The sequence below is a fragment of the Notamacropus eugenii genome, chromosome 2 (genome assembly GCF_028372415.1).
Source record: "Notamacropus eugenii isolate mMacEug1 chromosome 2, mMacEug1.pri_v2, whole genome shotgun sequence".
In the NCBI taxonomy this organism is placed as follows: domain Eukaryota; kingdom Metazoa; phylum Chordata; class Mammalia; order Diprotodontia; family Macropodidae; genus Notamacropus; species Notamacropus eugenii.
This window is the reverse complement of record NC_092873.1, coordinates 496,498,218-496,514,146: the sequence shown is the minus strand read 5'-3', so window position 1 is coordinate 496,514,146 and position 15,929 is coordinate 496,498,218. Positions and strand designations below refer to the sequence as shown.

The following is a 15,929-nucleotide window of genomic DNA, read 5'->3' as shown; positions in this document are numbered from 1 at the left end:
ACTGATCAATACATTGAAAAAGTCTAAAAACATCCATGTGCAATGTGCTTATGGACTTCCCATCTCTGCGAGGAGCTGGGATGGGGAGTGTCTTCTCATCTCCTTTCCAACCATGCTGGTTCTTTATAATGCTGCGACATTCATTTCTGGTTTGGGGAGGGGAGGATGCTATTTCCATTTACACTGTTGTAGTCACTCTGTATACTATTTTCTGCGTTCTGCTTACCTCGCCCTTCATCAGTTCACATAGATCTTTCTACACTTCTCTGTATTCATCACACACACCCTTTCTTGGGTAGCACAGTAATGCTCCTTTACATTCATGTTCCACAATTTGTCCAGCCCATCCTTCCATTCAATGGGCATCTATTTTGTTTCCAATTTATTGCTATGTCAAAAAGCTCCGCAATTAATATTTGAGCAATACTTGTTCTTATTGGATGCTCTCTAGCTTTCTATTTATTCTGTGACCCCGGAACAGTATCTCCATGAGAGATGCTACTGACAAATTACAGCTGAAACACAGGCTCAAAGACTAATTCTTGAGCTTCCCAGAGGAGAGGGTGGAAAAAGAGAAGAGAACGTGGCCCAAGCCTTGGGAAGTACTCACACTTTGCAAGAGGTCAAAGAAGAACCGCAAAGAAGGGGCAGCCAGACAGGCAGGAGAGGGGCCAGGAGTGTACCAGAGAGCGGGGAAGGAGACAAGATCAAGGAAGGGGAACAGTGTCAAATGCTACAATAACGTCAAGGCAGATGACCACTGAGAAGAAGAAAGTCTGCAAAGTGGGACAATCAATGATGACCATAGAGACGGAGACTTCAGTATTGCTGCAGGGATGAAGCCAAATTACAGAGGATGAGGAGATGGAGGCAGCAAGTATCAAACAGTCACACATCCATTCCACATTCAAGTCACATAATTCACTTCCAGTACAAAAATCACCAGGTCTACTCTCTTGGCTGAACAGGACACTAAGAAAGACAGTCTCCTACACACAAAACTGGGGCTTCCGTGCTATTGTTCCAAAAGCTATTTGAACAAAAAAAACCTGTAGTTACAATTGTCTCTAAGTATATATTTTTAATGTACAAAACAGACAAAATTGTATCAAATATAAAAACTCATTTCTATATTATTTCTATTTTTAAAAAGCCAACCATGGAAACTAAACCTTCCTAATATTCTCAAAGTCACATTAAATATATTTTAGAGCTGAAAATAGATTTCCCCAAGTAACAAGGTAAAGGGACCATAGTAAATCTTCTCATATTTTCCATTGGAAAAGATTTAAATCATATTCCCTACTTACAAATAGGCACTATTTAGTAGTGCGTTTTCATCATGTATCTGTAAAATTTAAGGATAATCCTGGGATTAGATTGTAGCGTTTACATAAATTGAATTAGTGAAAACTTGGAACTTCTATTAAGAATGGTAAACAAGTAAAGCTAATGTTTCACTCCTAGAATTTGAATCTTGTAAATGTAAGTCTGAATAAACAGAAATCTAGTTTCAAAGCCCTACTTTACTGCCAGAAATAAATAGTAACAGAAAACTACCCATATTTGAAAAGCAGTCTTTTTAAAGAGGAGATAAGAACTACACAAAAATAGTGACTTAAGGATAGCTTCTAAAATAAAAAAGATTCCCATTGCCAACAACATCCTTAAAGACATTCTCAATCATTACCCATGAATCAAGTCTCTCTCTGGGGTCCTTCATATTAATCTCACAAGTTCATGAACAGCTCGCTGTCTCCAGTATGGATTACCACTGCTACAGAGAATAAGAACACACTGAACCATCATTAAGAAAGGCTACCTGTGGGCCTACTAGGAAAGTGTTCTTCCTGGTAGGTTTTGTTAAAAAGAGATGCATTATAATTTACATTCTTTATAGTGTCTAAGAGCCTTCATGGGGTCCAAGATGGTGACTGTGTAGGCATCCTGGGATCCGGCCCAATTAGCCCACAGCTGACTGCTCTTAGGGGTCTTACATATACTGGCACTGAAAGTGTTTTTGAGTCACTAGCAAGGACTAACCCATTTAGGGACTCCCTACCAGCAATGCTAGAATCCCTGCAATGCTCCCTTCTCTCTGCAGCTTATATGTTAAAGTGGTTCATTTTTAGACAGCTTCACACAACACAAATACAAGTATTCCAAGGGCTACTAACATGAATCCAAAAGAGACTGAATTGAACTGCTCTCTTGGGGTCATTTTATGGGTGTCCCAAGAGGTTCTGGGACCCATTGTTGACTGTACGGGAAAAACAGCAATGTTTTCTATAAATAATTAGAAGCTACCACTACACAAAAGTGAAGACTCCAGATCAACAGGCTAAGCTACTGGCAATGAGACCCTCTGAGTGTCCCTGATTTAGCGAAGAATCTGATGAGCAAAATTACTGCCATCATCCTTTTCTATAAGATTGTTCTTTCAAAAAAAAAGAATCTTACAATGCACAATACAAAATGGCAGTTGTCAAGCTGCTGATCACCAAATACAGATTAAAATGTATAAAGCTTCCTTAGCAAGTAAAATTGCTGCTAAGAAAATTCAGGCAGGTAGGTGGTCTAAGCAGATTTCATTGTACTTTTCCAGAAGTATGCATTAGCAATAGGCTTGCTTATATGACTTGGGGGTAAAAATAAATAAATAAATGAATTGAATGAATGAATATGTTTTTAAATGAACAGCAAACTTTGAGTTGCTTTATTAGTCAAAGTTCAATTTAAATGGTTATTCACTTTAACTTCCTGTCAAGGCATCCCATTTCTCATTAGATAAACTAAATGTATAGTCTAACAAAATAGAAGTCTTTGCAATCTAACCATACAGAAAGCTCTCCAAAAACTTCGATTTTTAAAAAATTACAAGGGATGAAAATGTATAATCAAGGAAAACACACAAAAATGTCTATCAGTCAGTAAGCATATATTAAGTGCCTACTATGTGTCAGGCACTGTGTACTAGGGGTACAAAAGAAAGGCGAAAGATGGTCAAGGACTCACCCTCTAAGGAGGGAGACAACATGCAGGCAAATTTGTAGAAACAAGATACAGACAGGGTAAGTTGGAGGAAATCAATAGAGGAAGGCACTAACATGAAGGGAGAGCAGCAAAGGCTCCCAGTAGGAGGGATGTTAGCTGGGATTTGGAAAGAAGCCAGGAGACAAGAATGAAGAGGCAGAAGATTCCAGGCAGGCAGAGCCAGAGAAAATGTCCAAGGCACGGAGATGGGGAGATGGCGTGTCTCATTTGACACAGCAGCAAGAGACCAGTGTTACTGGATCTCAGACTTTATAGATGGGGGGAGAGGGAAAGAAGGTGTAAGGACACCAGAAAGGCAGGAGGCGACCCGGTTTTGAAGGGCTTTGAACACCAAAAAAGATTTTCATATTTGTTGCTCAAGGTGATAAGGCATCACTCAAATTTGGGGCATGGGGATGGCATGCTCAGATCTGTACTTCTGGGAAAATTAATTTGACAGCTGAGTGAGGAACAGACTGGAGCTGGAGAGACTCGAGGCAGAGAGAATGACCAGAAGGCTCCTGAAATAGTCTAGGCAGGGGGTGAGAAGGGCCTGCCCTGGAGTGGCAACAGTGGCACTGGGCAGAAGGGTGTGAATGTGAGAGAGATGAAACGTAAAAAATCCAGCAGGACTCCCCAAAAGGAGACTGGATGTGGAGGAGACACACCGAGGTCTTGCACAAACCTCTAAGAATTGTGTCAAGAAGGTTAAAAATCAAAAAACAAAATTTTCACTAACATTAAGGATGATTTTTTAAGAAAAAACTTTTGATGCATGTTCTGAGCACGAAAAACAAAGCAGGGAAAGGTTCACTGACTGAAGCAGATGGGGCAGTGCTGGAACATGACAAGGAAGCCAAACTCCTCCCTTCTTCGGTTGCTTACTTATTTTCTATCAAGGCAAACATGGTTCAGAGGGAGGCGAAGAGGACTGATGAAGGAACAAGGACATGGACTTGCCCAGAATGAGCTCCAATCTCCAGACCAGATAGGGGGAGTCCATCTTGGATTTTGAAAACTCCCAGATGTGATCCCAAAGCACACTATCCTCCCTTTCACTTCTCAAACCCTTGCAATCTGCCTTCCACTCCACCACTCAAGTGAAATTACTCTCTATAAGGTTCCCAAGGATCTCTTTTGCCAACTGTAATGCCCTTGTGTCAGCTGCCACCCTTCCTTAACCTCCCTACAACATTTCACATAGCTGACCATATTTCCTCCTTGGGTTTTCATGGCACTGCCTTCTCCTGGTTCTCGTATCAGTCTACAAGTTTAGTCCTGCAACCTTTGATGTTCTCGCTCTATACTCTCCATGACCTCATCACGAACCATGGGTTGTTTCAAGTGCCCTATCTTGGTAGATAACTCACAAATCACATATTGTTGCTGTTGTGGTTGTTCAGTTGTGTCCAACTCTTCATGACCCCAATTGGGATTTTCTTGGCAAAGATATGAGTGGTTTGCCATTTCCTTCTCCAGCTTATTTTACAGATGAGGAAACTGAGGCAAACAGGGTTGAGTCAAGGCCACACAGATAGTAAGTCTCTAAGGCTGGATTTGAACTCAGGTCTTCCCCACTCCAGGCTAGGCTATCCATCCACTGTTTCATCTAGCTGCCCTCACATATACATTCCTTATTCTTCCTCCTGACTTTCCACACCTGCATCACTAAATTACCCTGCTAGACATCTCACTTTTAAGTCTCATATGCATTTCAAACTCCTTGCCCTCCAAAAAACCCTAGCCCTCTTCCTAACTGCAGGCACTTAACCAACACAAATTGCCCTACTACTGCTTCTTCCCAATACACAATATGCTTTCTACTTTAGAGCCTGAACAAAAGCTATCCAATCCCTCTTCAATCCCCTCCAAACGTCAATGCAGACACAGACACAGACACAGACACACACAGACAGACACACACACCCACACACCCATTCCTACTCTCCAGCCTGAAATATTTCATTTCAGATTCTAGGAATCCCAGGCTCCAGGCAAATGAGACAGCTTATGTAGCAAACCTTAACAAGCTAGGTAAAAGCAGGTATTTTTATTATTAAGAAAGCTGTCATTTTTATTAATATTATCACTCCCATCCCCCAATTGTTTTTATTTCTTCTGTGTATATTTTTCTTCCTACCCCAGGTGTTGGGCACAAACTAGGCAAATCAATTAATCCAATAGTCTTTTCTGGATCCTCGCCTTTCTTAACCTCTCAGCAGACTTGGACATAGTCATAGATACTTTCACCCCTCTAGGTTATCATGACAGTATCCTCTCCTGATTTTCTCCTCCTAAGTTTTCTGTGTTGTGTCTTCATCCATGCCATGCCCACCATGGATGTCTCCAAAGGCTCTGACCTCTTTCCCTGTTTTCCCTCCACACCAGCTTATGTGGTAATCTGATCAGTTCTCACTGGTTTATTTATCATCTCCATGCAGATGATTTTCAGTTCTGTTTATCTAGCCCAAATCTCTCTCTACACCTCTGGGTTTCATATTACCAAAGGCCTCTCAAATATCTTAAACTGGATATTCTCTAAGCCTTTCAAACTAAACATGCCCAAAACAGACTCATCTTTCCCCTCAAACTCTCCCCTTTCCCAACTTCCCTATTACTATCCAGGACACCATAACCCTCCCAGCCACCAAAGTTTGCAACCTAGGTGCATCCTCCACTCTTTACTAGCACTCATATGTTCTCCAATCTCATTTCAACCTTCACAATATCTCCCTTATACATGCTATTCTCTTGACTCGCAAAATAACCACCTTAACAGGAGGCCCTTATCACCTCCTGCCTAGACTCTTGGGGTATTCAAAGAGAACTAGCACGTCTGGTGTAAGGACTTGCCCAGCCTCTTTTCAGGGCTACCAATCCACCTTTGGTGTCTACCCTGCTACACATCTCCACTCTCACCTGTAGCTTCAAGAAAATGTAGCACTTGGCATAGTCATACCCCAGTAAAAATGTCTTGGCAGATGGGCTGAGGATAATTGAGGGGTCTTAAAGTTAGGGAGGTATCCACCCCAAGCACATGAAGATGTTTTACCCAACAGAATGAAGATGACAACAATTTGTTTCAATGGCCATAAGATGGCTGAAGCAGGCACTATAAAGTGCTTAAAGCTTGGTCAGACATGGAAGATACCAAGGTCATTCACTGCATCCTGAGCCATCTCCAGTTATCCTGAATTTTGTCTTGCCACTGGACTTCGATGACTCTGGAAGAGAGAGTAGGGCTGATGATTTTGTACAACTCTGCCTCACTTAAATCCAATTCACAAGTGAGTCAAGAAATCACTGGTGATATCACTGGTCCTCTTTGAAAACAAAGGATGAACAGCAAGAACAGCCTCCTAATGGTGGGCCCAGTCTCAAGCCTCTCCCCCTCCCGATTCCCACCTTCATTCAGCTGCTAGAGATTTTCCCAAAGAGAAGGTCTGATCATATCAGCCTCCCATTCAATAAATATGCATCGACGGCAACCTCTGCTTTGACCTTCCAGGATCAAGTATGAAGTCCCCTGTTGCCATGAAAGGCTCTTCTTCAAATTGGACTCTTTCCCACCTTAGTGGCCTTTTTACACTTTGCACTGGTTTACACACTCCACAATTCAGATCTTACACAGGCTTATTAAGTGATCCTCACAAGACCCTCCATCTCCCCGTTCTTTGCTTTGAGTGTCCACCATATTTCTCCTTCCTCACCTGTTCCCTCAAGACCCAGGTCCCCCGGGGCCTTTCCCAACCTCCCCTGCTGCTGCTGCTGCTGCTGCTCCTGCTAGTGACTCTCCATATATATCCTACATGTGGAGAGATGAGGCATTTATTTATTATTATTATGTCAATTTCAGGCATACAAGAGAGAGAGTCCCCACCCTCAAGAAGTTTAGAATCTAGCTGGGGAAAAACAAACACACAGCTCAAGCTGGGGGCTGGGAAGCAATGGGAAAGTCTGGAGAGTCATGGGAGAAAAGCAAGTATTAAAGGCCTAAGAACCTCAACAAAAGGAGGTTTGGAGCAGGAAGTGACTAATTAAAGGAAGAGGCCATGGGGGCTGAGGTATCTTTAGGGCATCTAGGCTGCTACAGAGGAGATGAAAAAGCTCCAGAGTAAGGAGTGGAGCAAGAAGAAATCAGCATGCCTTGCTATTTCTCTCTCTATGCTGTCTCCTCCATGTAAGCTCCCTGAGGCCAGGGAGCTTTTCTGATCTCTCTTTGTATCTTCAAAGAAAACATGGTACATGTCACATTTAACAATGCTTATATGAAGTGCTCATTACGTGCCAGGCATTGCAACTGGGGGTGAGGGGGTGTTATAAAAAGCCTTTTCAATAGAACTGGCTAACTATAATCTTTAAGGCCATGATACAGCCACTAGCACATAAGGGATTCCTTGGCGGGGGTGGGGGGGGGGGGGGCGGCAAAGGGGGAGAAGAGACTTAGAAAACCACATAGTAACATTATATTCTATTGCATTTTTATTTTACTAAATATTTTATTAAATATTTCCCAACTACACAGGTTCACTGGGGTGTGTTTGACACCTTGGCTTCAAGGAACCAGGATGAACAGAATTGGTCCCAGGAAGCTGGAAATAGACAAAAGTCCTCATTTTCAAGAACAGAAAGTCAGATTTGGGAAACTATGAATTAGTGAACTTGACACTGCTCTCTGGAAAGATTCTGTAAAAAATTACAAAACATGGTTTTTAAGTACTTTGAAAAAGAAGAATTAATCACAAAATGGGCAGTAATGGATAAAAAAGTCAGGCCAAGCCAACCTCAAATCCCTTATAATAAGATCAGAGGCATTTAACATCAGGTTATTTGGATTTCAGCAAGGATCCTGGTCATCTTTCTTAACGTATGGACCTGATAGTGGTTGGTGAAGCACAAAATAGCGACCAGTTCAATTGAGTGGATTCCAAGCTGGATCAAAGCAAATCAGCCAAGAGGGGTGATCAATGGCCTGCCATTCTGGTGGGAGGGTTCTCTCTAGTCCAAAGTTCTGGCCTTTGCCCTTTTCTATTCAACATTTTTATCCATTACTTAGATGAAAACACAGAAGGCATGCTTATCAAATCTGAAAGGGAAATAAAGCTAGAAGGGCTATTTAATACTTAGATGACAAAACGAGGATTCAAAAAGATCCTGATAAAAATACAAAGATAAGCCCTGAGTAATAGATACTAGTTAATGGGGCCAAATATAATCCTTGGACTTAGCTGCTTACAGAGCACTTACAAAGTACAGGAAGACTAGGGATACCTGGAATAATTATTTGAGACAAATAGTGTAACAGGATTGCTAAAAAAACACTAATGTAATTCTGGGCTCCATGAACAGAATGTATTCAGAGGTAAAGAGCGAAGGCTTCACTCTAACTTTCCTGTCAGACCATAGTGAGCATCAACTTCTGAGATACTGACACACTAACATCTATCTAACAGATGAGAGCCAGGAGAATCCCAATCCAGAGAAGGTCCAAAAACCACACCGTAAGATGGACGGTTACAAAAACAGGGAATGCTTGCCATGGAGGAGCAAAGACAGAAGCAGTTACGCCAGAGAATTTCACATATCTGAAGGTGGATGCTGTGGAAGAGCAAGTTGTGCGTACGTACATGGTGTCCCAAGGATGAACTAGACCCCATGAGGAGGAGTAAAAAGCAGATTTCAATGTGAAGAACTTCCTAATCATCTGAATACCCAGACAACAAATGGGATGTCTTGTGAAGAAGCTGCTAATAAGTAGGTAAGGTAAGTTTTTGATAACTGGGAGGGTCAAGCAAAGGCTTGCTGAGAACCCACTAATTCTTACATGATGAGGTCCTATTGTAAAGCCACTTGCTCAGGCTAACAACACCATTTTCACAAGCCCCTTACAGTTCAATAGTTAGAGGAATATTAAGAAATCAATTGCTTCCTTCAAATCTTTGATTCTTCCAAGTACTATTTTGTTTGAAAAAACTAAATATTAATTATATATCACAAAGACATTAATTTTCAAAATGGAACTGTGGATATGATCAGTTCTGACACCTGATACTGTCCCGGTAGGCCTTTCAATAGAAACAGAATCTGAAATCAAACAGTATTTTAGAGACCAAAACACCATGTCCCTTCTTATCAAATGGGAAAAGTTTCTTAGAAAAAAGCATTTTTCCAATGGAGTTTTTTTTGTATGTCAGAATGAAAAAAAGGGCTTCATCAGTTTTGAGAGGTAAATAATTTTTGTACTTGGAGAAAAATATGAACTCTTGCTCTATATTCAGGAGAACATTTTAGTGCTCTCAACATGGAACTGAATTATATCCATTACACAAATTTAAAAAAAAGGCAGATACTTCGCTAATAGAATTCTTTCAGCTTATATTACATTACATTAAGCCTTTCATGCCAGGAGCTGGATTTTCCTAGTGCAATGTCTAATGCTTATTATAACAGAGGTACATTAACTACTGGTACCACACAATTAAAAAAAAAAACTTGTAGAAAACAAAATTTTAATAGATCTATTAATAGGCTGATTAACTAATATCAGCTTGAAAAAGGCCAGAGGTTCCACATTTGCAGATTTCCTCAAGGATGATAATTTAATAGAGCTTAAAGCATTTGAAGATTTTAAGCAACACACAAACTGAAAGGTCATGCATTTCCTGAGCTATGTCCATGGCACACTGAAATTACTTATTACATGCCTCAGTTTATCCCTGAAGGCCCTCATGTCCACTACTAGAGCCCTTCTGAAGGGTGTTCGTTGTCATCTCTGGCTATTCATGGTGGGACTGACGAATAGCCTTTTTTTCTAAAAATAATCCCCACATAGATGATGCTTCATAACACTTCCTGAACAAGATGGTATCATACACCCAAGAAAAATAAACATACCCACTTTACAGATAAATAGTAAGTCACATAGTTTGGCAGTCAGGAAGTCTGTTATAACTATAGTTAGTCTTTTCCACCTTTAAAACCACTCTAGAATCTACACTCAGGTGTTATTAAATACCTTCTTCAGACAAGAAAGGGAAATTAAAAGTTGAGTAACCATTCTTCTACTGTGTTTTATTAACATTCTGGAGGGCTTCAAGTTTGCAGTGTCTGCATGTGGCATACTAAGGATCTCATTTAAATTATGCAGAAGTAAAGTTTGCAAATACTTTTTGTTCATTAAAGCTAAATGAGGCAAATTAATATAATAATAGTAATAGATTACACTTGCAAAGCTCTTTGAGGATCTGTAAAACATGCTGCATACAGTATGTCCTTTGATCCTCAAAGTGAACCTGAAGTAGATACTGATAGGATCCCAATTACACAGAAGAGGTAACCTGGGCTGAGAGAGGCTGTCTAGTCTGAAGAGTCACAGATAGCGTCTGACACCAGATTAGAACTCAACGCTGTCATGCCTCCAAATCCAACTCTCTCCACTAAAGCAAGTTGCCTCCTATAAACTACAAAAATAAAACCATAGATATGCTAAAATTATAAAGGCAAAATGATATTCAATCAATAAGCATTTATTAAGCACCTTCTATGGACACTGTTCCAGGGAAGAGAAAGATGAAACAGTGGCTACCCTCAAGAAGCCTTCGATCTATGGAGGGTAGAGAAGATACACAAACATGGGTATGTACAAAAGAGAAGGTAATTTGGGGATCTAGGCATTAGTGGATAAAAGATGGGGAAGGGGGGCAGTTTTAGCTAAGCCTTGAAGGAAACGGATTCTAAAAGGCATGTTCTGTGCAGGAAAAAAAAGAAGGGAAAGGTCCATTGAGGCAGATGGGGCAATGCCATTAGATGGTAAAGAAGCTAAATTACTCACCTCACATGCAACACTTCATCACCTGTCTCTCTGTCTCTGCAGTTCCTCCCTCTTGGAATATACCCCCTCCTTACTTCTCTCTGTGTGGCTGAACAGAAGTGGGTATGAAGAGTAACACTGATGGAAAGGTAAGTGGGACCAGACTGTGAAGGACTTGAAATGTCAAAGGAGTTTATATCTGACCCACAGGTAACAGTGAATTGCAATTGCTGGCGTTTACTGAGACGAGCCATGTATGTCACCTTGGCAACTAAGCGGAGGATGGATTAGATGGGGAGAAACTTGAGGCAAGGAGACCAAAGAAAGGGCAATGGCAGGCGTCCAGGCAGGAGGGATGGGCTTGAACTGGGGAGCAGTTGTATGTGAGGGGAGAGAAGATGGATGTGAGATGTTGAGGTAGAAACTGATTTAAATCAAAACTTAGAAAATACTTTCTCTTACAGTCATTTCGTTGTACATCCTGATAACATCCAATTAAATGATGGCAGCGTCCCCACAACTACCTTCATATGTAAGTACAGAGAAGAAACAGAAATTGGTTTCAGTTCTTTTTCTAGTTTCTAAATACACCTCTTGTCACTCAAACACACTAGTATTTAATGTGCCTTATTACAATGATCTTTAAAACTTTCTGTAGCTTTCTACAGAATGTACTTCAATGACACTCCTGTGTCAGCTTAATTCAATTCCAATATCAAAGGCCTGTTATTGGCAAATGACTACATGTGGTACTGGAAATATAAAAACAAACTGTTTCAGTCTTGAAGAAACTTACATTCTGAGAGGGAAATTATTAAAATTCAAATGAGAAAGTTTTTCATTCTAATCTAACATTCAATGTACTCTACAACAACCCTGAACCTACCTAACAAGCAGCTTGGTGTGGTGGATAAAAAGCAAACCTAGAATTCGGAAGACCTTGGATTCAAACGCCACTTTTAACCCATCTCTCAGTATTCCAGGCAGCTCTCTAAGACCCCAGGTTGCAAACAAGGTGCTGACCCTCCAAAGGACTAGGGATTTTCCACACCCAAAAAGTTCCCCATACCAAAGAAATCACAAGTCCTACTCATTCCTAAACATGTATCTCCATAAGGTTTATTTTAACAGCTCCCTTTCTGTTCTTTATTCCAAGTGATGTACAATTTACCAAACCCTTTTATAAAGGGGAAGGAGGAGCACTCAATTCAAGTAGTTAGCCTAAGACACGTTTACATCTACCTAAATCGGTACCTTCGTGATTGTTTTGAAATGTAAATTTACAAACCAAAATACAGCCCAAAATTCAACTACAAGCCTACATTGAGTTTCTTCTCCAAGCATCTCCCCAAATAGCTAACACTTTTCTGTTCTTTTCACCCAGCCCACTAAAACTTCCTGCGTTCTCTTCAGACTTCCTGATGCTCGGGGGTCTCTGGGGTCCCCTTTCATCCATTTTATCCATCAGAAGGGAAGCTCCACGAGGGTTAAGGGGCTGTCTTTCTTTCTGCTTGTATTTCTACTGCCAGAGTGAAGTGCAGCGCCCGGCTCGTAGTAGGGGCTTCATCTCTCAACTTATTAATCCCCTCCCAACACCAATGCACACTCGCATTCTCTAGGAACTCGACCCAACGGAGTAAGTCACTTTGGGGGGATAGTCTGCTCTTGCCCTTCCAAAATCCAGCAGAAAGCGCTACGTTTGTCCGAGCTGGCCGCGGCTCCCGTCCGGCTCGGAAGCCCCTCGCGCCTCCATCACCCCCGAAGTCTCAGGACTCTGAGCCCCGGATCCGCGGCGCTTCGGGCGCCCCCTCCCCACGAGCTCCCCGGGCCCCACCGTGAAACCGACTCGGGTCCATTTCGCCGGCTCGGAGCCTCGGCTGCCGCCCCTCCAGCCTCCGGCCCCGGCTCCCCGCAGGAGGACTCCAGTGACCCCGAGACAGCCCCCGGGGGGACAGAGGCATGCCCCGCCGCAGCCCCGGGAGCGCCCCCGCCCCTCACCTAGCTTGGAGCGGGACTCTTCCAGCTTCTGTATCTGGTTCTCCAGAAAGAGCATCGCCACGGCGAAGGCCACCACCGCCAGCAGCTGCGTCTTGGGCGGCATCATAATCCTGAGGAGCCCCATGAAACCCGCCGCCGCCGCCGCCGCTGGGATCACGACATACCGCGGGGGGGCGGGGAGCGAGGCCCCGGGGGGCGGGGAGCGAGGCCCCGGGGGCCGGGGGGGGGGGGGGCGCCGGCAGGAGCGAGCCGGAGCCCCGAGGCCGGCGGAGCGGGAGCCGAGCGCCGCAGCAGCAGCTCCTTCCTGCCTTCCCTCCCTCCCACCACCCGCCCCCGCCCCCGGCCACCAACGCCGACGCCGCCTGCGCCCGCCGGGGCTCCTCAGCCTCGGCAGCCGCCGCCGACCGCAAGGCCCCCGCGCTCCGCCGCCCTCGGGCTCTCGCTTCTCCCAAGCCGGAGCAAGCCCGGCACCTTCCCGGCTCGCTCCCTCGCTCTGCTCACCCGCCTCCCTTCCCTCCTCCACTGCCTGCCTCCCTGCCGGAGCCCAGCTCCAGCACCAGCACCGAGGCTGCGACTGCGCCGCCCTCGGCCCCGCCCCCCCGCTTGGGCCCGCCCTCTCCCCAATACGCACTCACGCACGCAACTCAGCAGCCCCGCCTCCCGGCCTCAGCAAACACTCCGCCCTCCCTTCCCAACCTGTCCTCGCAGCCGCTATTGGACCCCGCCTCTGCCACCGTGTTTGTAGGGGGTCTTTCGCTCGAAATTACGATTGGTTTGCTCAGCTGCCATTAAAATTAGCGCAGGAGGTGATTGGCTGGCTAGGGAAGGAACGAGCGTTTAAGGGGCCCCTCAAAAGGAATAGATTTGTAGGGGTCCCAATAACGTGCCTGACCGTAGGGGAAGGCGAGCAAATCAAAAAGACTCTCGCACCCCCTTGATATTGCAGGCGGCCGCCCCCGGGAGTTTTGCAGCCCATCAGATGGCTCGGAAGTGGGCCGCTGTGCGCGGCGAGCTGAAAGCTAACGACACTGAGCGTCAGGCTCAACGCCGGCCACCCCAGCGGAGGGGCCTTCGGGCCACGTCAGGACCCTAGCATAACGGCGGCGATAGCGGCGATGGCGGTGAGCGCGCAGCGGGGTTTTGCTCCGGCGTTCGGGCTGCGGCTGCTGCTGGCGTCCGTGCTGCAAGCGGTGAGTGGCGGGTGCCTTCGTAGCTGCCTGGGGGCCCGGAGCGAGGGCCTGGGGACCCGGAGCGAGCCTTGGGAGCCGCGCCTGAGAAGGGCTACGTGGCGATATCCGGCCCCGCCTGGCCTCTCTCCTCAGTCTAGGCCAGGCCTCGTTCTTGCCCGCCTCCCCGGGCCCAGTCTGGCTATCGTCGTTGAGCTCTTTGAATCGCCTACTGTGTGCCAGTCCCTCTGTGCTAAAAGCTGGGGGTTAAAGAAAAAGGGGGGGGGCGGGCTATGTCTTCCTTCAGAGGGCTTACGGTCTAACAGGGAAGCAATAGGTAAATACGTACAAGTAAGAATTAGAAAGCGTAAATTAGAAACAGGAAAGCGCTTCATATAGAAGGTAGGATTTTAGTTGGACCTTGAAGAAAATGAAGTGACGGCATTCCAGGCAGGGGTCGGGAGGTGGAGCGTCTTGTGTGGTGAACCTCTAGAAGGGCCGTGTCACGGGGTCACAGTCCAGGAAGACTGGAAAATGGGGGGGCTCGTTATGAAGGGCTTTGAACCCCAAATAGAGTATTTCATATTTGATCGTGAAAGTAATAAGGAGCTGCTGGAGTTTGAGGGGTCACAGTCGATAAACATTAAGTGCCCGCTGTGTGCCCCATAAAATGCTGGGTGCTGGTCCTTACCCTCTAGTCTGTGGAAGGTATATAAGCATGTACAAATATAAACCAAAAAAGAAAATAATGTGAAGTGCTCATAACGTAGGGAGTCAGGAAAAGCATCGGGAGGTGGCACCTCAGCCGTCCTTTGAAGAAGCCAGAGATTGGGAGGGTGTTCCAGATGTGCAACGACAGGAGAGGAAGCTTTGGCTTGTTTGGTGTGTTGGAAACAGTTCTTATAGTGTAAACTTTCTGTCTCCCTGATACTTAGTAGCACTTACTCATTGGTGTGTTGGAAACAGTTCTCATAGTGTAAACTTTCTGTCTCCCTGATACTTTGTAGCACTTACTCATTGGTTGTGTTGTATTCAATCCATCCCGTCAATTCCCAGTAAGATTAAAGAATGTATCAGAAGTCGGGCAAGGGGCGGCTGACCCACTAGAATTCTAAGGCAGCTTCTCTGAGACCCAGAACCACGCTGGCTTGCCTCCTTGGTAGAGAAGAGATCTAAATCTTTCAGTTCTTCTAACCTTCCTAATCTCATCCTACCAGCTCCTTCTGCCCTTTGGCTTCATTTCAACTAATTCCCTTTTCATTCTCTTCTTGGGACTTGCCCTGCCCTTCAAAATGAATAGATTGCAGCTAAAATTTCTGATTTTAAACGCCAAATGCTTGAATAAGTGCTTGACTTAAAAAATTAAGCACCTAAATGTAAAGTGTGTAGTTGTAGTAGTAATATCAGCAGCTCACCCTAGTCTTGCACTTAATGATTCCAAAAATACTTTTTGCAGAGTGACTTATTGCTGTTCTTTCTCTAACCTCCCCTCCTTCCCAGTGCCTCTTGCTCCACTCCTCCCCTACTCCAGTAGAACACTCCCTTGTACACTGAGTGTCCATTTAAGCATACTAAAGCAACATGGCCTTGTCTGGATGCCTCACATCCCACTTGTAGTCTGCCACCTTTCGGCTTTAAAGCAGGAGGCGTGGGTTATTGATAGTCCTCTGAAGTTATGGTTGGTCAGACATCGATCTGAATTCAGAAATCGTCCACCCTTGTTTTTCTCTACATACTGGTAGTCATTTTGTATTTTCTCCTGGTTCTTCACCCTTACTCTTCATCACTTTTTCTCAAGTTTCTCTGAGTTCATGTTTCTTACAACCCAGTAAGATTACAGAAGTCTCACTCTCTTTCTGTTATGCCACACTTAACTTTTCCACATTGAAAAGTGAGTACACATATACACACAGTACTCAAAA

At 44.4% G+C, this 15,929-nt stretch overlaps 2 protein-coding genes across 3 annotated transcripts in view; one reads left to right on the top strand and one right to left on the bottom strand.

Annotated features, from left to right (window-relative positions):
* HS2ST1 (heparan sulfate 2-O-sulfotransferase 1) overlaps positions 1-13,118 on the bottom strand; it is a 218,113-nt gene extending 204,995 nt beyond the window's left edge. Inside the window, exon 1 of one of the 2 annotated variants that reach the window (XM_072648971.1) lies at positions 12,842-13,118. In XM_072648971.1, the coding sequence (XP_072505072.1) occupies positions 12,842-12,965 (124 nt within the window). In that variant the 5' untranslated portion in view covers positions 12,966-13,118. The remainder of the gene's footprint in view (positions 1-12,841) is intronic. The other variant, XM_072648970.1, reaches the window with a different exon arrangement.
* A 439-nt stretch (positions 13,119-13,557) lies between these two features.
* Positions 13,558-15,929, top strand: part of SELENOF (selenoprotein F) — a 38,654-nt gene continuing 36,282 nt past the window's right edge. Inside the window, exon 1 of the mRNA XM_072648972.1 lies at positions 13,558-14,031. Coding sequence (XP_072505073.1) covers positions 13,957-14,031 — 75 coding nt within the window. The 5' untranslated portion in view covers positions 13,558-13,956. The remainder of the gene's footprint in view (positions 14,032-15,929) is intronic.